The sequence below is a fragment of the Typopeltis vanoorti genome, chromosome 7, assembly GCF_054136105.1.
Source record: "Typopeltis vanoorti isolate ZY-2024b chromosome 7, IOZ_Tvanoo_1.0, whole genome shotgun sequence".
Lineage (NCBI taxonomy): Eukaryota > Metazoa > Arthropoda > Arachnida > Uropygi > Thelyphonidae > Typopeltis > Typopeltis vanoorti.
This window is the reverse complement of record NC_143555.1, coordinates 16,609,411-16,634,372: the sequence shown is the minus strand read 5'-3', so window position 1 is coordinate 16,634,372 and position 24,962 is coordinate 16,609,411. Positions and strand designations below refer to the sequence as shown.

Below are 24,962 nucleotides of genomic sequence, written 5' to 3'. Positions count from 1 at the left end.
TATTTTATTTTTAATTAACCTGTGCTTCTCAGTTTCTCAATATCTTCAGTCTTTTATTATTGTTTCTTCTACCTACAAAGATATCTGATGAAGGCCATAATAAGCCGAAACCAGTTGTATCATTAAAGTTTTCTAACGTATTCTTGGTTTGTTAGTCATTAAATATCTTTTTAAATATATATATATACACACACACACACATTGGCATACATATTTACTCAGTAGATAATGTTATGAAAAAATTAATTTGAATGACTATAATACAGAGAATAAAAAGAATATAGTTTAATGCTGAGTTTCATTGAACAAAATTCGGCTTCTTCAGGTATCAAAGACAAAGAATTATGTAAAATAACAGAGACATAATAAAATTACATCAACAGAACTAATATAAAAGACCCAAAGTACAGTTTAAAACAGGAATCCATGCTGGAATTCCAATTAAAGTTGACGACATGCGAGAGGTGTCACGAGAGTGCCAGTACTGGGCAGTGGCAATGTGTGCGTCATAAAGATTGTAGCTAAGGCTGTTGTTTATATGGGATGAATCAAGGGATATTTCTTTAGACTCGACTATCTTCCTTTCGAGCTCATCATAACACCTATGAATATTAGAAGTTTGCGGCCAGTCTACGGGGTGTTGAAGGCCTTCATCCGAGTTAACAGAGAACAGAATGTGGCTTTAGAGAGCGCTGGCCCTATTGTAAAATATGTCTCTTCTGTGTTCCTCAATACGTAAAAGGATAGATTTAGCTGTCTTACCATAATATGGTTTGCCACATTCACACAAGATCTTGTAAACTCCTGGATACTGGAGAGGTAGATGTTTTATTTTAGGTTTACTTAGTATTGATCGAATTTTGGAAACGTAATGAAACACATTCTAATGTTGAATTTCCTAAGAATTTTTGCCAGTTTTGGGGTATGGTAAAGATATGAATGCTCTTGGGGAAGAAGAATCTTCAATAGTAGGAGAACGACAGTGAGAGATAAATTTATCAATTTTCTTAAGAGAGAAACCATTGTTACTAAAAAGTACTTTTGTCAACAATGGTTTCTCTCTTAAGAAAATCAGATTGAAATTTTCTAAAAACAGAGATTGAAAATTAGCATGATTTTCAATCTCTGTTTCATCTGTTAGTAAAGATCTGGCACGATGTGCCAGGGTTGAAATAATTCCAAATTTCTGTGGAGGGTAGTGATGGGAAGAAGCATGAAGGTATCTGTCTGTGTGTACAGATGATCTTGATGTTATCAGTGCATCTTCTGAATTTTAAGTCCAAAAAGGAAAGACAGTTGTTGGATTCCAGTTCGTAGGTGAAATTGATATTCTCATGACACTTGTTGAGATGGTCTAGAAAAATATTGAGGTTATTTAAACCGTGTTCCCAAATGAGGAATACATCATCTATAAAATGGTACCAGATTTTGGGTTTCAGTGTAGAGGAATTAATCGCCTTTTCTTCTAAGTCTCTAATGAATATATTAGCAAGAATCGGAGAGAGAAGACTGCCCATAGCCAATATGTTTATAAATCTTATTTTCGAATTTGAAATATCCTGAATTTACACAGTGAGAGAGTAAAGAAAAGAATTTCTTGGATAGTTTGTTCTTGAGAAGATGGAGGACCTGTTGAGTAGGTACATTTGTGAAGAGAGAAACTATATCAAAACTTGTCATTAAATCTAATTTGTTGAGTTTGACATATTTGATTTTGGAAAAGAAATCAGCTGAATTTTTTATATGAGAGGAGGACTCACCAGATAGGTTTTTTCAAGAAAGAAGCAACGTATTAAGATATGCTGTAAGTAGGGGAGTTTATGCCCTCAACAATTGGTCTAAGTGGAGAGTTCAATTTATGGATATTTGGGAGTCCATACAATCGTGGGATTAGTGGATGAATCGATCTCAGGGAAAGATGGATGTTTCTTGGCAACTCTGAGGTTTTTTTCAGTAAATTGTTGGTCCTATTGTGTAATTCTCTTGTAGGGTCACTATTTAATTCAGAGTAAGTGTCAGTTTCTAGTAGTTCCAAAATTTTATTATGATAATCAGTTTTGTCTAAGATGACAGTAGCATTCCCTTTGTCTGCAGGGAGAATTATAATATCATTATTTTTCTTTAAGTTTTTAATAGCTGATCTTTCAGAATAAGAAATGTAATCAGTTGGGGGTCTTGTATGATTTATGGTAAAAAATAGCCTCCATACATAGAAGGTTTGCTTCTTGGTTTGGAAGTGAGGATGCTGCTTTTTTCTATCTTAGTTAGGAATAGTTCTTTAGGTATGGAGGTAGGAGCGATAACAAAATTGAGACCTTTAGCAAGTATAGTTTCTTCTGCTGATGAAAGGGAATGAGAAGAAATATTTATGACAACTTTTTTTAAATAGTTAGAATTATGATGGGATGAGGGACAATCCTGCATACATTTAAGGAATCCATTAAAACAGCTAGAGCTCAAAGAATTTACCACAAGGCTAAACTGGTGCTTTTATCTGAACATACTGTTGATACCAAACGTAGTCTAGCCTCTTATTTCTCTAAGAAGACGTCTCTGGAAATCCGTTTAAATAATTCTCTGAACACTCTCAGCTTGGAACAATTTAAAAGACATTAACGCTCTTAAGTCTTCGAAAGCACAGAACACTAATAAAATTAACCTCATCAGAAAATTTAAAGCTCTAATATGTATTTTAGAGCTTCTAAAATTGAAGCATTAAACTTTATTCTCGGTATTATAGTCATCCAAACTAATTTTTTCATATATATATATATATATATATATATATATATATATATATATATATATATATATCCAGTGAAGGGAGGTTTTTAATAAACAGTGGCTGGCAATATTTTTAAACAATCCCAGTTTTAAATTATTCGTTCTTGTTAGTGTAACCACCTCAGAATTTCTGTCATTTCTTATAGATAGCTTTATCTGTGAAGAATATTTCAAAAGTTAATGCACATTGTATTCTTGTTTTTAAATCAAACATTTATTTAACAGACTACATTTGCTGGCCTTCAGTATAATCACTGTTCTACCTTATGGCTGCTGTCGAACATTTGGGTAATTCTTGTCTTCCTGTTGGCAAAGCTTTGCTTTGATTTAACCAATGCTTGATAAATGAATTGATAAGTTAAGTACCTGTGTAGAATTGATTTGATAGCAGTTACTAATACCACTTTCTGGTTAGACTTTTCACAGTATGCTGCTAAGGAAAATTGTGACATTTTGGTTTCACTTAACACTTATGAGGGATACTATGTACAATTCACTCTGCTGACCAGTTTAATTTTGTACCCAACGTCCTAGTATACTGCCACAGTATTTGCAATATATGATGTATTATCACAGTGATACTCAACTGAGTTGTTTCAATAGAAACAAGTTTTTATTAACAAGAAACAGCTGCTCAACATGTCAGTGTAATATTTATAGGTACTACATCCACTGAGTTCTAGTTCCAAGTAACTAGTTCCCACACATTCTGGTGAAAAATTTCCAGGAACTAAGAACGTGGAGTTCAGTACATTCTGGTACAAAACTCTAGAGGTGTACACATTATATGAAATCTGACTGAGATAATCTTGTAAGGTAAGTAATCAAGGTCATAATGGGGCAGACATGAAAGAAGGTTGAGAAACACTGGATTAGAGCATATTTATAGCATTAAAGATTAGCTGTGATGGTATTAATAATACAAGAAAACAATAAAAAGAAACATGATGTAAAACATACAAAACTCTAGATGTATACACATTATATGAAGTCTGACTGAGATAATCTTGTAAGGTAAGTAATCAAGGTCATAAAATAAAATTGTATGTTTTACCTCATGTTTCTTTTTATTGTTTTCTTGTATTATTAATACCATCACAGCTAATCTTTAATGCTATAAATATGCTCTAATCCAGTGTTTCTCAACCTTCTTTCATGTCTGCCCGATTTTTTAATATTAGTTTTTGTAGCACCATCCCCACCCCTCACCAACCTCTCCCCTTGCAATTCTTGCATTGAGACATTAAGAAAACCCAGAAAAGTTAGCAAAACAACTGAGGAATTAATTGAAATTTTTAAGTATTCATACAAATTCAAATACATCATCAAATCTTTCAAAAATTGTATAGATTATGGCATCATTGCACAAACCATTGAATCATATCGGCCTTTCAGAAACATTCACGATTTCGTCACGGGAATTCTTGAATGTTCTGGAAATGTTTCTGTGAGTATAAATAAGGATTGAAATGGCAAGACGGCAGTAACACTGCAACAGTGACCAACAGTGAGAAGTCGATGGCAGGCGTTATTTTACTCCTATTCGCAATGACTGCAATACACGGTATAAAAACAATCTTTTCTAGTGTAGAAAATTGATAAATTTTTAATTGGATATAAGCGAACATCTGACAACTATAGAGGGTTGACATCAACAAATTCAAGTTCACAGAATATCACTCCAGAAGGCAATGACAATCAAGGAAAAGAAGGAGTAGCCATAGTATTCAACACAAACTACAAGGCTAATCTTCTTGAATGGCGGGCAGTCTCAAGTAGAGTAATGTGGGCAAATATGAGAATAGGGAACTGGACAATGAGACTTATTTGTGCCTATGGTCCCACAGAAGGTTCTACTAAGGTAGAGGTGGAGGGATTTTTTGATGCTTTAGAAAAGCAATTCACACAATGAAAAAGGAAAAGTTGGTCCTTGTTGAGGATCTAAATAGCAGAGTAGGAAATGATTGTGAGACATACAAAAATATTTTGGGAAAATCTGGAGAAAAGAGCAAAGCTAATAATAATGGCAAATATTTGTTGGATTTCTGCTCAGGACATGGAATGGTTATTACTAACACCATGTTCCAACATAAAAATGAGCACAAATTCACATGGAGAGAAGAGGCATCATCATCATCCTTATACCCTTTTTACCTTGCGGTGTCGAGGGTCCATTGATCATCGGACCTCACTCCGTTTACAGGATAAGGTGGTCAGCCTTATGCCCCGGTGTATCCTATGGCCTGTAGTGTTGAGTTCTCAAGGCCAGTTTGCCTGCATTGTGGGATGAAAAACCCCAGAATAAACTGGGGAAAAAACCCTGCTCTCCACGCCCAAGAATGGCTAACTTGGCTATGGCTGAGGAAGATCCTTCAGTTCCTCACGTCACCAACGGGAATCGAACCTAGGACACTCCTTCCCCAGGCATATGGTTGCAAAGCGCATAGCCACTAGGCTAACTGCGCGGCAGAGAAGAGGCAAGGAATAAGAAAAGTCTTATTGACTATGTTATTGTTGATAGTGATGTTTTCTCCCTGGTGCAGGACACCAGAGTGTACTGAGGATTTGAAATTGGAAGTGATCACTATTTAGTCTTGAGCAGGATAAAATTGAATTTCATATTCAAAAGAATAACATGTAAGAAAGTTTTAAAGCGAATAAAAGTGGAGCAGCTCTCAGATGTGAACTGTAGACTAAAATACACAAAGATTATTGAAGAAAAAATGAAAGAGTTTGAGAACAGGAATCAAACCTTGGAGATTCAGTAGCAAGCCTTGAAGAAAGCCCTGATTGATTCAGCTAGAGAGGCATGTGGTGAAGTTGTCTACAAGGATAGAAAAATTAGAACACCATGGTAAACACAGGAAGTTAAACAGGCAGTGAAAGAAAAGAAAGCAAATCAAAAGTTCCTGCCAAATAAGTCAGCTTGTGTTCTTAGAGAATACAGAGACAAATGCAAGAATGCTAAACACTGTGTAAAACTAGCTAAACAAAAGTTATGGGAGGACTTTGGCAAGAATATAGAAAATAATTATCAAGAAGGTGGCAAAATATTCTGGAGGTTGTTGAAGAAGCTTGGGAATGGAGGAAAGAGTGCTGTAAAAGAAGTTAGAGATGATAAAGGTCACATGAAAACGGGAGAAAAAGATATCCGAGAAATATGGAGTAATTACTTTGAAAAAAAACTGCTAAATGAAACAAGCAGTGATGACAGCACAGTGGTAAAAAACACTGACCAGGCATGCAGTCAGGAATACATATCCATAATTGAAATAGAAAAAGCCATCAAAGGCTTGAAATGTGGAAAGGCAGCAGGAGTAGATGATATTCGACCAGAAATGCTGAAGTATGGTGGTATAAGAGTCTTACAGTGGCTGCACTGCATAGTCCAGAAAGCCTGGACAGAGGGATGAATTCCCGATGATTGGAGTAGAGCTCTCATAGTACCCATATATAAAAAGGGAAATAAAACTGAATGTGAGAATTACAGAGGTATTTCCCTACTCAGTGTTCCTGGCAAGATCTATGCAAGTATACTTGAGAAACGGTTGAGAAGAATTGTGGAAGAAAAGCTTGGTGAAGAATAAGCTGGATTCAGGCCAAATAGAGGCTGTCAGAATCAGATCTTCACTTTACGACAAATAGTCGAGAAAGCATGGAAATATAACAAAGATCTGTATTTAAGTTTTGTCGATTTGGAAAAGGCATATGACAAGGTGCCAAGAGAGAGAGAAGCTATTCAATACGCTGCAGTTATATGGTGTCAATGGGGCATTATATCAAGCAATACTTAGTCTTTATTTGAGTTGTAAGTCAGCAGTTAGAATTGAAGGAAGTACAGGAAGATGGTTTAATGTTAAATCTGGTGTGAGACAAGGATGTACATTATCCCCTCTGTTATTCATTATCTATATGGATCGCATTATGAAGGAAAGTGGTATTAAACATGATATCAAAATTGGATATGTTAATGTCAGCTCTTTGCTTTATGCGGATGATGTTATACTTCTAAATAAATCCGCTATAGCTCTGCAAGATTCTCTAACTAAATTGAATAACTGTTGTAATAGATATGGTATGAAAGTCAGCAATAAAAAGGCAAAGACAATGAAAATAGGCAGAATCATTGAAAATGTCAGCTGTGTTGTGAATTGAGAACCTGTGGAACAAGTAAAACATTTCAGCTACTTTTCATTTCAGGAACGATTTTTGGTGAAGATGGTAAATTCAATATAGAAATACACAACAGAATCAGCAAAACTGGTATGGTGGGAAGTCAATTGAATAAATTCATATGAAGAGAGAAATTAGCCAGAATACTAAATTAGCTGTATAAAAGACAGTGTTCAAACCAGTTTTAACTTATGGATCTGAGAGCTGGGTCAGAAGCAAAGCACTTGACCAAAGACTAGAGACCGCAGATATGAGAGTCCTGAGAAAGATAAGAGGTGTGAACAGATGGCATCAATGGCAATATCATATTAAAAACGAGGATATTAGGAAAGAACTTGACATTGTCAGCATCCTGGAATGCGTTAGCAGAGCTAATCTCAAGTGGTATGGTCATTTAAATAGAATGGGAGAGGAAAGATTAGCAAAACAAGTGTTCTTTGCCAGGTTGGCAGGAAAACAACCCAGGGGAAGACCAAGATATAGGTGTATTGATACAAAGTGCCTTAGACGATAGAAATAAAAGATCTGATAATGTTGGAGTCTTGACAAGTAACAGACTGATTTGGAGCAAAATTGTAGATAGGAAGTTGGTAATGATGTAATTTTTTCATGTAGATCATATCCTGTACACCCCTTGAGGCTACATGGCAGGAATGATGATGATGAAGTAAAATCAAGAAATTATGCAGCAGAATATTTATATTTCGGTTTTACAAAGACTGAAGTAAATCACTAAGAAAGACTACAATTTTGGTGGCTGATAGCAGGAAGCTGAATAAATTTAAAAGACATTTGGAAACACTTAATAAGGATTATGTTAACAAACCCCGAGATGTCTTTGCTGCCAAACTGAAATGTTTTGAAAAGCAAAAAATCTAGCATTAAAAAAGCTTTGTCTATAAATGAAAAAACTTTACTAGCTTCTTACAAAGTTGTATATAAAATAGCTAGGTGCAAAAAAACCCCACACCATCGGAGAAGACCTAATTCTGCCAGCTGCGATTGATATTGTGGAAACTATGCTTGGAGAAAATTTTACTAAACAACTACAGTAAATACCTCTATCAAATGATACTATTTCTTGGCAAATTGGTGATATACGTAAAGATATGCAGCAACAACTTTTGTCAAAGCTTTGTGACCAATTATTTTCAATTCAGCTTGACAAGGCAACAGATAGCAACAAGGATTGTCATTTAATTACTTATGTTTGATTTTGCAATTGATTATCAACAGTTGAAGAGTTGTTTTGTAAATCAATAGAAAGAAGAGTACCCGAATTGTTAAAAAATATTAGATGATTTTATGTGCAAGGCAAACATACAGTAGAAAATTGTGTTGGAATTTACACTGATGGTGCTCTAATTGTGTCTGGAGGTTTAACACAGTTTACAAGCCTTGGTGAGGAAAAAATTTCCACAATGTATTTGGACACATTGCATGATCCATAGAGAAGCTCTTGCTGCAAAGGAAATGAGTCCTGGTCTAAACATTGTGTTAACAACAGTTATAACCATGGTGAATTATATAAAAATGAGACCCTTAAAATCAAGACTGTTTTCTGAACTCCGCAAAGACATGGCTGGAGTGGAACGTTCAGTATTACTATTTTACTGCAAGACAAGATGGTTCTCACAGGGAAAATATTTACAATTTGTTTATGAATTAAGAGATAAAATAACAATCTTCTTGAAAGAGGGAAATCACAAAGAAGCAGAGGAGTTTAGACACTATTTATTTGTGATGAAATTGGGCTACTTGGTGGACATATCCAAGAAACTAAATATATTAAACCTGCAACTCCAAAGAAAAAATATACATATCTTAGAGATGAGTGATAAAGTTAATGCTTTCTGTAAAAAATTACAGTTATGGAACAAAAAGGTAAAGTCACAAAAATTAGAAATGTTTGCAAATGTGGATGAATTTATCAAAACCTATAAGGCAGAAGAGAAATATTGAAATTTTATTTGGAACTATTGAAAATCATTTAACAATGTTGACAAAGAATTTTTTATTAACTATTTTATAACTGATGACAACATAATGGCAATGTCTGAGTGGGTTAGAAACCCATTTCAAATTACCCCTGAAGGTTTCTCAATTGAAGAAGAGGAACAATTTATAGGCTTCATGTCAAGCAATGAAATCAAAAGGCAATTTGCATCTAAATTGCTGTTTAAATTTTGGGACAGTGTTGATAAATTTTCTGCACTAAAGTCAAGAGCTTTTCGTGCACTTATAACATTTCCAACATCTTATCTTTGTGAAATCAGGTTTTCTACAGTTGCTGCCTTAAAAACAAAATACAGAAAGAGAATTAAGAGTGTCAATTTCCAATGTATCACCATCATATGAAAAGCTTTGCTCCGTAACACAGGCCCAAGGAAGCCATAATTTTTAAATTCATTGTTATTGTTTAGTTTTAATTAGCTGCTCAGTATATTTGTAATATTGATATGTTCCCGTAAGTGTATTCAATACAGTGGATTTTATAATTTCATCATTTTAATTTTCAGAGTGTATTTTATGTATTTGTTTTTATATTGTTTCTGTGCCAATAAATAGTTTCATTAAATGCTTTTGTTTCAATGAAAACTTCAATAGAAGTTTTCAGTTTTTCCTTTGATTTCCACTTTCTTTGCATACCTCCCTTTCAAGGGACACGCCCCAAAGGTTGAGAATCACTGCTCTAATCACATGAAATGACTGATGACTATGGCAACAATATTATTGATTTTGATAATATCGATATCGATTATTGATTAATACCATTAATCAATAATATCATACTTAATCCTTTCTGATGCCATATGTAAGTAAAGTCATTTACTATGGTATGCATTCCTTTGCCTTTATATCTTATCATGACAGAGTCGATCACTGACATGCAGTATTTAAGTAAATACATGTGTATGCACAACTTTTGCAAAAAAAAAAAAAAAAGCATGTGCATGTATGCGCACGCGCGCACACACACACACAAGCTGCAAATGTGGTAAGCACAGTAATAAGTTTTTTCTCAACGATCTATCTAACCCTTGTATCAATCAATGAACTAATAGTTATCTGACCTTCCATTAGTATTATGATATCCACTGGAAAAAAATTTATATCAGTTTCTCTTAATAGAATTCCTGATGTGTACCCTTGAGGAGGAGGGACACAGGACATAATGATAGCACTACCTGAAATGTCTACATCGATACCAACTTCCTATCGACAATTTCAGACTTCTAAGACATTTCTTTCTGTTTCAATCAATTTAGAAACTTCTTTTCCCTCCATCTTTCCTCTCTCATCCTGTTTAAGTGACTGTACTAAATAAGATTAGCTCTGTTAACACATTCCTGAATGCCAATAATGTCAACTTCCTTCCTAATATCCTCATTTTTAATATGGTTCTGCCATATTAAAACTCAATCTAACAGATAAGCTTAGGTGTTGATGGTTATTCATGAATTATTTTTAATGGTATTAACAACACCAAACTATTTTATAAAAAGAAAGATCTTTTTATAAAATAGTTTGTTTGATGTTGTTAATACCACTAAAAATAAGCCATGCATATTAAAACTTTTACTTCTAACCAAATTCTAAGATCCACAAATTAAAACTAGTTTGATCACTGTCTTGTATATAGCTAGTTTGGTGTTTGATTAATTTCTTTCTTATTCAATAAAAATTTATTCAGTTTACTTCTACCGTCTATTTCCATATTTAACTTGCTATGTTCACTAAAAACTGTGACTAAATAGCTGAAATGTTTCAAATGTTTTATAGGTTCTCTATTCAGCATCAAATGATATTGTCACTACTCCTGCATATTTTCTTCAACACGTCTTTTTATTGATTTTCATATCAAATTTATCACAGCAATTAGTCAATTTAGTTATGGAATACTACAGATTTGTACTGGGTTTGTTTAATGGTATATCATCATCTGCAGCTGAAGAGGATTAGCTCCAATTTTTGTCTCAAGCCTAATTATTTTCTTTTGAGTGTGATTCAGGTGTGAGACCAGGATGTCTTGCAACTGAATTATCATCCAACCATCTTCATGTACCTCCTTAAATTCTAACTGTTGACTTGGGATCTTGTCATATGACATTTCCAGATCTATGAAACTAAAATACAGATCCCTGCTATATTCACAAGATTTTTCAACTATTTATTGTTGTGAAAATCTAATCTTAACATCCTCTATTAGGCCTGAATCTAAAATTTTCTTTTCTAAGTTTTCTTTCTGCAATTTTTCATAGACACTTTTCAAGTATTCTTGCATAATAACTGAGATGCTTAGAAGAGAAAGTCCTCTATAATTCTCACATTTGGTTGTATTTTCCTTTTTTCTTGATGGATTCTATGAGAGATTTACTCCAATTATCTGGAATTCTACCTTGTGATTAGATCATATGCAGTGAAGCCAATGCAAAAAACTGACACCTCATATTTGAGCATTTCTGGTTGAATATCATCTACTCTAGCTATGCTTTCCATATTTCAGGTTCCTGGTGTCTTCGTCTACAAAAAATATTGATATATACTCCTGATTGCTAAATGAAAGCAGCAGTGACAGTATGATGGTAGAAATTCAGTCTAGAGAAAGGATTCCTCACATTCTTTTTAATTGCTTCCTCGTTTCAGATTCCTTTTATAGTACTCTTTCATCTATTTCTAAGAAAACAGAAGATAATTATCTTCCTGATATTTATCTTCTGTGTTCTTACCGAACTCTTACTAATACGTTTTATTCAGTTGCTTTTACATGCTGCTTTACTTGCTTAAGGTTTTCTCTATTCTCTCAGAGCACATACTAATTTACTTGTGGGAATGTTTGATGTGTTATTTATTTTTCCACGATTGCCTCTAACTTCTTGAGTCCACAATAGGGGGTACTGATTTTTCTGTCCTTACAGACCACTTCACTGTATTCTTCCTTGACTGAATCAATCAATGTTTTTTTTTTTTTTTTTTTTTTTTTTTTTTTTTTTTTTTTGGTAACGAGTTCTTAAAAGCCTGATCCTCCTCTTCAAAAGCCTTCATTTTTTTTTCATGATTAATATTTGTATATCTCAGTCTATAATTCACCTATGAAAGTGACATAACTGATTCTCTTTTGACACTTTCTTACTTTTCCTTTCCAATATGATATTCAATTTTATGCTGCTCAATAGTAAATGGTCATCGCTTCCAGTTTCAAATAACCTTGTATGCTCCTGTTCCTCAATCTATGTGAAAATATTACTATCAATTTCCATGTAATTGATACACATCTTTATATTGGAACATATTAATATCACTATTAATATCTGACCTTCCATTAGTATTATGATATCAACTGGCAAAAAATTTATATCAGTTTCGTCTTAATAAAATTCCTGATGTGTACCCATGTCCAGAATAGAAATCAAGCAGGTAGTTACTTATTATTAGCTTTGCACTATATTCCAAATTTTCCAAAAATTTCTGTAAATTAGGTATTCCTTTCTTATTCTACTGTTAAGATATCTGACAACAATGAAAAATGTTTCTTTTTTTTTTTTTTTTTTTACTTTGTATCAGCTGCTTTCTCTAATGACTAACAATACTCTTCCACTTCTCCATTAGTAGAACTTTCTATCAGATCATAATTGCAAATAAGTCTCCAATTACCCATTTTAATGTTTGCCCACATAATTCTCTATATAATTTCAATTCAAGAAGCTTATCCTTGTGTACAGTGTTGTATACACTAGCTGCCTTTTCCATTTCCTTCCTTTCCCCAATCACTATTGCATGAATGCATCATCTTATAATGGTTATTTAGAAGAGTTTTTGTCTTCTTTATTTTGGTAATACAAATTATGCTGACCTACTGCTACTTCTAGTTCTTTTGTGAGTTTCACTTCTTTTCTATTCCTGACTTTTGTGTGGTACCAATGTTGAATTCTGTTGAAGGTATTCTGGAGATGGTAGAGTTTGTTCCAATAGTTGAGTTTTCATAGTTGCCCTGGTACCCTAAGGAGGTAAGTATTGGACATTAATTCAGAAACTCTAGTCAGTTCACAACATTCCTTATATGGGTAAATGGAGGTCTCCTCCAGGTTATATAACTTTGACCCTTAAGCAAACCACAAAAAAAAAAAAAAAAAAAATATATATATATATATATTAATTTATTATTATATATATATATATTAATTTATATATATATATATATATAAATTAATATATGTGAGGGAGATAAATTTAAAAAAGTAAAAGTCTCTTACAAAATTTATGAATCAATAATAACCCCATGAATTAGGCAACCTGAAGTGATATTAATCTATATTTAATCAACACTTCAAGTATTTTTTTGAACTACATAGAGGCCAGAATGTTAATTCAACTGAAATCAACAACATTAAAGAAACTTCTGGCAATATCATAATAAGCAATTTCATATATATTACCTTTAGTTTCATTTGGTCGAGCAAGTTCTGTTTCATGAACCTTTAGAAGAGCGTCAATAGAAGACTTAATAGAACCGTCTTTCTGTTTTGTAGCTTCATCCAATGGATCATCATCATCATTTTCCTCTTTTTTTTCTTCTTCAGAACTTTTATTCTTATCAGTTTCATTACCATCAGTAGAGCTTGAGCCAGATTCATGCTGCTTTGCCCATTTAGTAGCTTTATATTCATCTAGCTTTTCTTTTGTTTTGGCATCCACTTTTACCTTTTTGCAAATAAATAATTCTATCTATAAATTCAATGATCGATTTACAACATTTATTTAATTAACAAATTTCTAAATTAAACTTCTTTCTTATATGAGAATTACATTCTGACTTGAAACTCAGCCATTTTGATCTGAAACTTGGAAATGAATATACAGCATACACGAGTGGCAGAAAAAATAATGCATACAAGAATAACAACTATAATGGTGAGTGGTCTGTGGAATGCATCCTGAGGAGAGATTGAGGGTGTGTGGATTGCAGAAGTTGGTTGATAGGTGAAAAAGTGGGGATGTGATAAGATGCATTTAAGTTACTTAAAGGATTTATAGAATTGGTGCAGAGGAAATTTTAAGTACTTGGCTAGAGTGTACAGAACAAGAGGTAATCCCTGGGAATTGAGTAAAAGTCTGGTTAGTAGGGTTGTGAGAACTAGATTTTTCCCTTGGAGAGTTGTGAATAAATGGAATGGGTTACCAGGATCAGTTGTGAGTGCTTTGTTCATTAATAGGTTCAAGAAGAGGTATCATAGACTGCGTGGATAGTTTGGGTCTTCCACAATGAGTCTTCAGACTCCATGGAGGTGCCCATACAATAATTATGGGTAAAAACTCACATTAAAACTTACTTCTTTGTCGAATTTTTGCCTAACTTTCACAGGCATCTTAAGTACAGAATTACAGAATGGCAATCAAAGAATTTTAAAACCAATGAAACATTTTTGTTGCCTTTTTTTCCCTGTGAGGAATATATTCGCCTTTCTCACATCTGCTATGAATAAGCTTCTGCCTCTTGGCTTTCCAGGCATCTACCAGATTCATTGTCCTTGTGGCTTATCCTATTTTTCGACAAACAGGAAGTTTCTATCATATCCTCTCTCCTTTCCTCTGCATATCAGCTAAACTCTGCAACCCACACATCTTAAATCTATCCTCATAGTTAACATTTCACAGACCTGTCACGAGCTTGGTCACTCATCTCTGAATCCTCTCCACCACCTCCCAGTCCCCTTGAAATGCAGGTGACCAAATCTGTGCACAGTAGTAAACATGTGGTCAAATCATAGCGTTATAAAAGGGATAATAACCTCCCTATCTTTACTTGTCAATGTGTTTTTCACCATCAAAATAAACCTCTGAACTATTTTGCAAACTCTTGCAATATGTCCTCTGAATTTCAAATCTCTATCCACCATCAACCCCAGATCCTTAGCATCATTTCCTGAATTTAGTACCATTAGTACGATAAAAAGCATATAATCTTTTCATTCCAAAGTGCACATCACCTTACATTTTGAAACATTAAATTGACAACCGATGTCCTCTGTCCACACTGCCAATTTATTTATATCATCCTGCAAGATATCAATATCGCTTTTATGAACTATTGTCCTCACCAGTTTTGCATCATCAGCAAACAATTGAATATCTCTGCCCCACTCCCACACACCTTCCGCTCTATCATTAATGTACAAATTAAAGAGTAGTGGTCCTAGTACAGAGCCCTGGGGTACTCCACTAGTCATCCGCATTCACCTTGATACAACTCAACCATACACTAACCTCTGATATCTATCAGCCACCATCCTAATATCCATTCTTATTTGCTCAAACTCATAATAATGTTTCAATGTGATATTCTGTCAACTGTTTTCACAAAGTCCAATAGAATCACAGTGTAGCCATCTAATTTATCCAATTCTGCTGTCACCTTATTAAAAAATGTGAATAATTTACAAAGGTAGAACCTCCCTTTTACAAAGCCATGCTTCCCCCTACAGAGTATCATATTCTTATCCACCCATTCCTGAATTATAAAGAAACATGTGAAACAGTACTCTACTGTCCTAACTTAAACACATCTGATGGGTCTATGCTAATCCTCTTTATGAGAGATAGTACTATTTAATCTGCTATATCTTTCACAACTTTATATATATATATATATATATATATATATATATATATATATATTTTTTTTTTTTTTTTGTGGTTTGTGGTATATATATATATATATATATATATATATATATCGTTCTCCTCAGTTAGCAAAATATTGACTGAATGCCAGTTCTGTATTCTTCTAGTTCTTATAAAAATTTGCATTCTTATAGTTCTACAAAACAATAAGAATGCAAAGCTGTATGATTCACATACTTGGTTGGATTATCATTTTTGGTAGTCTTGTGATCCATATTTGCTCTGAATCCAAAACAACCATCCAATCACATCCCCAAACCTTCTAACATACAGAGCAAGTAGTACCCTTCAAGGGATGGCAAGCAGGCATACTATGGAGATCTGGATCCCTCTCCCCATCTTCAAAGGTACATCAAAGCAGTTCTGCATGCTGGCCAATAGACAGTGTAAGAGATTAAGTGGCAATGCATTTAAGTATGTTCCCAATCTATTTTCTTTCACTGCATGTTCTTTTCTCTGCACCTCTTAAACATAACCATATAACATCACTATGGTTAACACAGAAAACAAACCTCAAAAACTCAACCTTAAAAAACACACAATCACTTCTACATTTACTTCGCCAACATTCATGACATAAACACATATTTTAATGATACGCACAATTACCCACAGACATCTAAGCCTAATCCTATTTTTTCTACCAAACTTCAAATTACTGCCAACAACAATGACAGTCCAACTTAACTATTCTAACTAAACCCTGTATGATTCTTTCAACCACAAGGATGATACCTCTGCTGCTTTGCAATCCAAGATTACTTTCTGAAAGAGAGAGAGAGAGAGAGAGAGAGAGAGAGAGAGGGAAGACCTAATCTAAACTCTCCTCTTTTTTTTCTTTCAGCAACTTCAGTTTTTTTTTTTTTTTTCCCTCATTATATATCATTCATCTGCTGTCTCTATCACTCTCCCAACTGTGAAAATCAATTTGACCTCTCTGAGTTCTTATTCTTGAAGATTTATTTCCTGAAATCCAACGACACTAACAGTCATCTACATTGATGATTTTAATGTCCACAACTCCAACTGGTTCTTTCTCCAATTGCACAGCTCAAAGATTCTGTGCTATCTGCTAAAAGTTGTTTCATCTTTTCTTAACCAGTTTCCCCCTTTCAGATACTGCATAACAGAAATTATCCTCGATGCAATGAGGGTCTTCATTTCCAACTCTGTACAAAACACCCACCCAGTATTCAAGACATGATTTTCAGGAAGTGTGTAAGGAAATATAATATTTTAAGTGGCTTGAGACAAAAAAAAAAAAAAATCTCCAGCTTACTACACCAAAGTACACAAACATTTGAAAAACATTGATTACCAGAATTGTTCGACTTGGAAAGGGCTAAATGTAGAAAACTTGCCTGTGTCAATGAGAGTTGTACATTCTGGTCCCTTGCAAAAGGTGTCAGAGAGGTGGAGAATACAGATGGATATCTGTGTTCCTCACCTGTCTCTGACCTTCTCTCTGTCATCCAGAGGGCAGTACTGAAACATCACCTATAGATAAAGCCAACTTCCTGAAACCATTATTATTATCCAAAAGAAAACCATGATAAATGACCTCCAACTTTACCTGAACACCGTATCCATCCTCCTCCTGGAACATGCCTCTTGTATCCATCAGAACAATCTGGAAACTAAACAGGCTTCTGGTCCTGATGGTATCCCACCAGCTGAGCTCAAGAGATGTGCATTTGAACTAATGCATGTCTTTCATAATCTTTGCGCTCTGCATCTCAACTTAGATAGCCTGATTGGCAAAGTGTTTAAAGTACCCACTCACCAACTAACAGGCTGCGGGTTCAAATTTTAACACACCTACGAACGTTTGTGATTGTCTTTGCACAGTTGATGAATTTCTTTGCATGGTGTGAAAAATCAAAAACAATTATAATCCAGTCTTCAAAGAAAAATATACTATGATATATTTGCTTTTATTTTTAATTACCTATTCATAGATCTGGTGAGCCATTTGAAAATTTCATTATGCAGAGAGCATAATGAATCTTAATGCTATGTTTATTCTTTGTGGTGTGCAATGTAATGTAAAATTAAGCTCAAAAGGCATTATTTGTAAGTCAAATGCAATGCCATTTAAGAGAAGAGCTGCTTGGGATATTTCATTTATAGGAGTTGGCTAACAAGTATTTCATAAGATCAATTTTTTGAGTTCTGTTTTATCAATATTACACAAAAATGAAGAATATTTTAAAGAGTCTAATGTGTCTGGGCCATGAAGTCAAATAGACACATTAGACTCCTTCTTACTCAGTCATCACCTCAACAGCCTACATCCAAGAATCCAGTTTACAATGGAAAAGGAAAATAACAACAGTTGACATCCAGTAATCTTGGATGTGAAATATCATATGAAAGGGAAAAAGACAAAATTAAAAACTTCAAAATTTTTACAGATTATAGGCCTGATAAATAGAACACTCAACCCAAATATAGTACAAAAAGAGACATGCTTGAAAATATACAATACTTTAGCAGTGCCCACATTATTATATGGCAGTGAAATTTGGACAATAAACAAACAAGATAAACAAAGAATAAAAACAAGTGAAATGAGATTTATGAGAAGAACTGCAAAATATATACATTATTAGATCAAAAAAAGGAATGAAGACATTTTAAAAGAACTAAAAACAAAATCAATAGAAGAAAAACTAAACAATTATAAACAAAAAAAACATGTAAACCGAATGACCAACACCTGCCATCCTAAACAAATACTAAACTATAAGCCAATTGGAAAAAGGAGGCAGGGTAGACCTCAAAAAAGGATATTGGATGGATAATGAGACCGGAACAGACCAATATGGTCTATACCCGTAATTAGTGTTATGATGATGATGATGACAACAGTTTACCCTTCCTAGACACCTTAGTTACACGCTGTATATAGAAAATCTACGCATACAGGCAGATATATCATAAACTCTCCAACCACCACACCCCTCTCAACAAATGGCATTATTAAAACTTTAACCAAGAAAGCCCACAATCTTTGTTCAGGTGGAAATGCCCTTTCAACCGAACTCAACCACATACACAACACCTTCCTCTCCAATGGCTACAGCTATTACAGAATTAAAAAACTAATCAGTTCCTCCCCAATTCCCTGGCCACCTCCTCAGAAGGAGTTCAAAAATGCCATCACCATACCCTACATCCATGGTACATCAGAAAAAATAGCCAAGTCCATAAAAAAGTACAACCTCAACACAGCATTTAAGACCCACCGTAAACTTGCTATCCTTATCCGTTCTACCAAAGATCACCTCCCTCCTCTCTCAGTGCCTGGAGTTTATAAAGTACCCTGATCCTGCAAGCTGGTGTACTTTGGACAGACAGGTAGATCAGTAACCATCCGCTTAGAAGAACACAAATCATACATCTACAATCACGACTATGGTCATTCTGGCCTGGCAGACCATGTTTTGGATACAACCCACAGGATCTCCTGGAAAAAACAGCCATGTTCCACCACAGTAAATTCAAAAAAGAAAGTTTTTAGAAAAAAAAAGAAAATTTTTAAAATCTGCAGCAGCACTAAAAAATCAACCGAATCTAAATAAATATGGTTGCATTAAACTTCCAAAAATTTGGGAAATATTAATCAGAGATCCCACCTTACATTCTAGGCAACCTACAATCGCCCACAGAGGACGCACCACCTAGATAGGACTTTAGAGTCACCCAAGTGTTTAGTATTGTGTTGCATTTGTGTGTGTTACACAAGTTTTTTTTTTTTTTTTTTTTTTTTGTAATCCTTAAAGATGTCTCAGTGACTGAGACGAAATATCGGAAGTATTTCGATATAAGACTTTTAATCCTTTCCAAGTGCTGTTTAAATTAAATTAAGCCTCCAACATGGTGCCTGGTTGATGAGAACCAACAAGTTCTAAACAGGAGTCAGGCAAGTGAAATCATTATCCAAAGTGCTAAAGAAAGACAACTATATGGATGCCTGGGCAGTGCTTGAAGTAGTGCAGGCTAAGGCAACTCTGATGTGAAGGACTGTATTCTCATAAGCAATCAGGTCAATTTTCAGACACTTGCAAAGTGTTCTTTTTTCTTTTTGCTATGAAATAAGGATAGATCTTAAATCCCATATATCGCCAAAATGAAACCTTCAACTCTTTTTGTGGAAAAAGAATTTAAAAAGAACCTTAACAAAACTTAGAAGAAATTTGATCATGGAGTGAAATTTAAATCTCAATTAACTATGCAAAAAAGAATTGCATCTACTTTTAATTTCATCTAATCCTTCTCTACCACTGTTTTTAACATTTAATATTAGATATTCTCTTTTACAAATCTCATAATAGCAGATTACATTATTTCTGCACATTGCATGCATGTGAAGATGAGTGATAAAATCATCAAACTGGAAGGGAGGAAGTATGTCTGAAACCTAATGTAAGTGCTGTTGAAGGAAAGGGTGGGGGGGGGCTGAAAAACAAAATGATTTATCTCAAAATAATATAAAGTAAAATGCAAAGTGCAATTCATTTCAGTCACTTCAGAAATGGATATTTGCACACAGTAAGAATGGAATATTATTCTTATTCCAAAATTTTTATTACTTTATCTCCAGCTCTTTGCTGGCCTGGTTGGCAGAGTGGATAGCACTGACACTCTCTAGCCAAAATGCCACAGGTTCAAATCCAACTGAAAGCATGGATGTCTATGAATTTTAGGAGACAGCTATGCAGCATGGCATAAAAACACTATCTATTAGACATATGAAGGGACTTGAAACAGCTCCATGTTTAGTTTGAAGCACAAGGGTTCCATATTATCTACCACTTATACCAACCACTCATGTGACTAATGTACAAAGATGCAACTTAAGATGGATCTCATTAAAAATAATAATAATAATAATGATTTTTCATAAATGAAAAAAAAAAAAGTGTACATATATATATATACTGATCCAAGAGTCTACTGTAGTGGTATACAAAGTTTCCATAAAAATTGTGGCAAATAGGATTTTTGCAACTGTAAACCATGTGTAGCAAACTACAAACAGGCTGTAAATGCAGGATTAGCATTATGGACCAACTTCCACTACTTTTGGATGTAGTGGGAGTTGGTAAGTCAGCTTGTGCTCTTAGAGAATACAGAGACAAATGCAAGAATGCTAAACACTGTGTAAAACTAGCTAAACAAAAGTCATATGAGGAGTTTGGTAAGAATATAGAAAATAAATATCAAGAAAATCGCAAAAATATTCTGGAGGTTGTTGAAGAAGCTTAGGAATGGAGGAAAGAGTGCTGTAAAAGGAGCTAGAGATGATAAAGGTGACATGAAAGCAGGAGAAAAAGATATCCTTGAAGTATGGAGTAATTACTTTGAAAAACTGCTAAATGAAACAAGCAGTGATGACAGCACAGAGGTAAAAAAACACTGACCAGGCATGCAGTCAGGAATATATATCCATACATATCTATTGAAATGCGGAAAGGCAGCAGGGGTATATGATATTTGACGAGAAATGCTGAAGCATGGTGGTATAAAAGTCTTACAGTGGCTGCACTGCATAGTTCAGAAAGCCTGGACAGAGGGACAAATTCCCGATGATTGAAGTATAGCTCTCATAGTACCCATATATAAAAAGGGAAATAAAACAATGTGAGAATTACAGAAGTATTTCTCTACTAAGTGTTCCTGCCAAGATCTATGCAAGTATATTTGAGAAACGATTGAGAAGAATTGTGGAAGAAAAGCTTGGTGAAGAACAAGCTGGATTCAGGGCAAATAGAGGCTGTCAGGATAAGATTTTCACTTTACGACAAATAGTCGAGAAAGCATGGGAATATAACAGAGATCTGTATTTAAGTTTTGTCGATTTGGAAAAGGCATATGACAAGGTGCCAAGAAAGAAGCTACTCAATACGCTACAGTTATATGGTGTCAATGGGGCATTATATCAAGCAATACTTAGTCTTTATTTGAGTTGTGAGTCAGCAGTTAGAATTGAAGGAAGTACAGGAAGATGGTTTAATGTTAAATCTGGTGTGAGACAAGGATGTACATTATCCTCTCTGTTATTCATTATCTATATGGATCACATTATGAAAGAAAGTGGTATTAAACATGATATCAAAATTGGAGATGTTAATGTCAGCGCTTTGCTTTATGCGGACGATGTTATACTTCTAAATAAATCCGCTACAGGTCTGCAAGGCTCTCTGACTAAATTGAATAGCTGTTGTAATAGATATGGTATGGAGGTCAGCATTAAAAAGACAGACAATGAAAATAGGCAGAGTTGTTGAAAATGTCAACTGCATTGTGAATGGAGAACCAGTGGAACAGTGAAACATTTCAGCTACTTAGGCACGATTTTTACTGAAGATGGTAAATTAAATATAGAAATAGACAACAGAATCAGCAAAGTTGGTATGGTGAGAAGTCAATTGAATAAATTCATATGGAATAAGAGAGAAATTAGTCGGAACACTAAATTAGCTGTATACATGACATTGTTCAAACCAGTTTTAACTTATGGATCTGAGAGCTGGGTCAGAAGTAAAACACTTGACTAAAGACTAGAGACCGCAGATATGAGAGCCCTGAGAAAGATTATAGCATGAACAGATTGCATCAATGGCAATATCATATTAAAAACGAGGATATTAGGAAAGAACTTGACATTGTCAGCATCCAGGAATGCGTTAGCAGAGCTAATCTCAGGTGGTATGGTCACTTAAACAGAATGGGCAAAGAAAGATTAGCAAAACAAGTGTTCTCTGCCAGGTTGGCAGCAAAACGACCCAGAGGAAGACCAAGATATAGGCGGATTGATACGGTACAAAGTGCCTTAGACGATAGAAATATAAGATCTGATAATGTGGGAGTCTTGACAAGTAACAGACTGATTTAGAGGAAAATTGTAGATAGGAAGTTAGTAATGATGTAATTTTTTTCATGTAGTATTGTCATATCCTGTACACCCCTTGAGGGTACATGGCAGGAATTTGATGATGATATTGATGATGATGATATATTCTTGTTTTAATGCGTTAGCCCAAGCATAAACAAAGTTTGTGAAGAAAGTATCTTAATGACTGATCTATTTCTTTCAGTATCACATTATGCAAGAACATTAGAGAAAGGGGCCAGGCCAGTTTTGAGTTGTAGTGGAGTCTCATCAGTGAGAACCAGACCCAGGAAGACATCAAAGTGAAATAATGCAGAACACATTTATTTTCTATATCTTCTGTTTCTTTTAACCTTTTTTACAAAGGTTGTTTGAAAAGTTGGGTAAAAAAATAAGTTAAATACATTTTTTTGGAAAAAATTACCTTTATTTCTCAACACAGTCTACATCGATGTCTACACATTTGGTTCAGCAAGTTTCCAACTTTTTCATCCCATCTAAAAAGTAGGATTTGTCAAATTGTGCAAAATAGTCACTGACAGCCTTGATGACCTCCTCGTTTGAAGAAAATTTTTTCCAACTGAGTCATACTTTTAAGGAACAAGAAGTTTGGGAACAAGAAGAAGTCACATGGGGCCAGAATAAGGTAGATGTGGAACCAATTCAAACCTCAATTCATGTAATTTGCCATTGCGATGGCAGTCTTGATGAAAGAGCACTTCTTTGTGCGCCAATCTTGGTCATTTTGTCTTCAGTTCTCCTTTTAAACAGTTCAACAATGACCCATAATAGACTCCTGTTATTGTCTTACTCTTTTCTAAATAGTCTATCATGATAATTCCTTGGGAAACCCAAAAAAACAGTGGCCATCACCTTCCCAGCTGACAAAACAGTCTTAGTTTTTATCGGTGAGCATTGCATGCTCAAAATTAAAAACTAAGACAAATTAAAAACTAAGACAAACAAAATCAAAATTAAAACAGCATGCAATGCTCACTGAAAGTGAGCATTGCATGCTGTTTTAATTGCTGATTGGAATCAGGTGTGTAATGGTGGATCCAAGTTTCGTCTACAGTCACAAATCGACACAAAAATTCCAGCGCATTGCGATTAAACATCATCACACACTGCATTGGAATGTCTTTTCACATTCATATTTGATCGACAGTCAACAAACGCAGCACCTATTGTGCACAGAGCGTTTTCATGTGCAATTTTTCGTGCAGGATATTATACACCCATTCAGTTGAGATGTCTACAATCTCATCAATCTCATGCACTTTCACTCAGTGGTCTTCCATAATGATACCATGGATCTTGTCAATCATTTCCTTCGTAGTGACCTCAGTCAGGCGTCTGGAGCGCACTTCACTTTTGATGGACTTACGACCACGTTTAACTCATTTATCAAAAAATAAATAGTCTTTAATGCTGATGCACGATCCCCATGAACGGCATCTAACTTGGTTTTGATCTGCGCAGCCATCCACTTCTTCAAATAAGTGTTTTATCACTGCACAAAACTCGTTTTTCTTCATTTTTTGAAAAATGTGAACACTGTCATTTTAAAAGTTTGCCAAACAAGAACTACACATCGCAAGAGGCTAAAATTTTGCCAGAGGTCATGAAAAAGATGATACGTGCAACACAGGTATGAATAAATGAATTGTGTCACCATTTACTGGAAATTTATCAAACTTTTCAAACAACCCTTGTATAGCCAATTCTGGCTATAAATATCTCTTAATTCTCTTCATCTGTTTCTATCCTGAGCATGTTGGTGACAAAGAGCTCCAATTGTTTTTCTTATATTGACGGACCATCTTCTTTCACTTCTTCCAGCTGATCTTTACCTTCATATTCCTGCCACTCGAGTATAACTTTTGTCCATCTACTGTCCTTGAGCCATGTAATTTGTCTCGCCCATTTTCATTTCTTTGGAAGTATGCTTTCTCCAATATCTAAAAATTCTGTACAGCTCTTATTTCTTCATTTTTGAATTTATCTGACATCTTTGAATTCTTTTTTCTTTTTGAAATTTATCTATTATTTCCTTTTTGATTGGCCAGGTTTCTGCTCCATATGTCCCAACAGGCAATGCACATTGGTTAAACAGTTTTGCTCTGTTCTGAGGTTTTATTTTGATGTTTAGAAATATCTTCAATTTTCCAAAAGATGACCAATCTATTCCTATTATTCCTTTCACTTCTTCCATGATTCCTTGTTTCTTCATTGGTACAATTTTCCTAAGTATACATACTCATCTATAAATATTAATTATATTAAATTAAATTTATATATAAAATATAAATGAGCATGTATATTTTCTAAATACCAGTAGTAAAATGGTGTATAGCCATATTATTAAATAATCCAGATAAGAAAGAGGTGGAAAGTTTTACTGCTGGGTTGCTAAGCATACTAT

The 24,962-nt window shown here is 34.4% G+C and overlaps 1 protein-coding gene across 7 annotated transcripts in view; it reads right to left on the bottom strand.

The window, feature by feature from the left end:
- LOC150104513 (RNA-binding protein 25-like) overlaps positions 1-24,962 on the bottom strand; it is a 496,362-nt gene that overhangs the window by 298,264 nt on the left and 173,136 nt on the right. For all 7 annotated transcript variants that reach the window (XM_090395192.1, XM_090395194.1, XM_090395191.1 and 4 more), the window contains one exon: positions 13,395-13,659. In XM_090395192.1, coding sequence (XP_090251318.1) covers positions 13,395-13,659 — 265 coding nt within the window. The remainder of the gene's footprint in view (positions 1-13,394; positions 13,660-24,962) is intronic.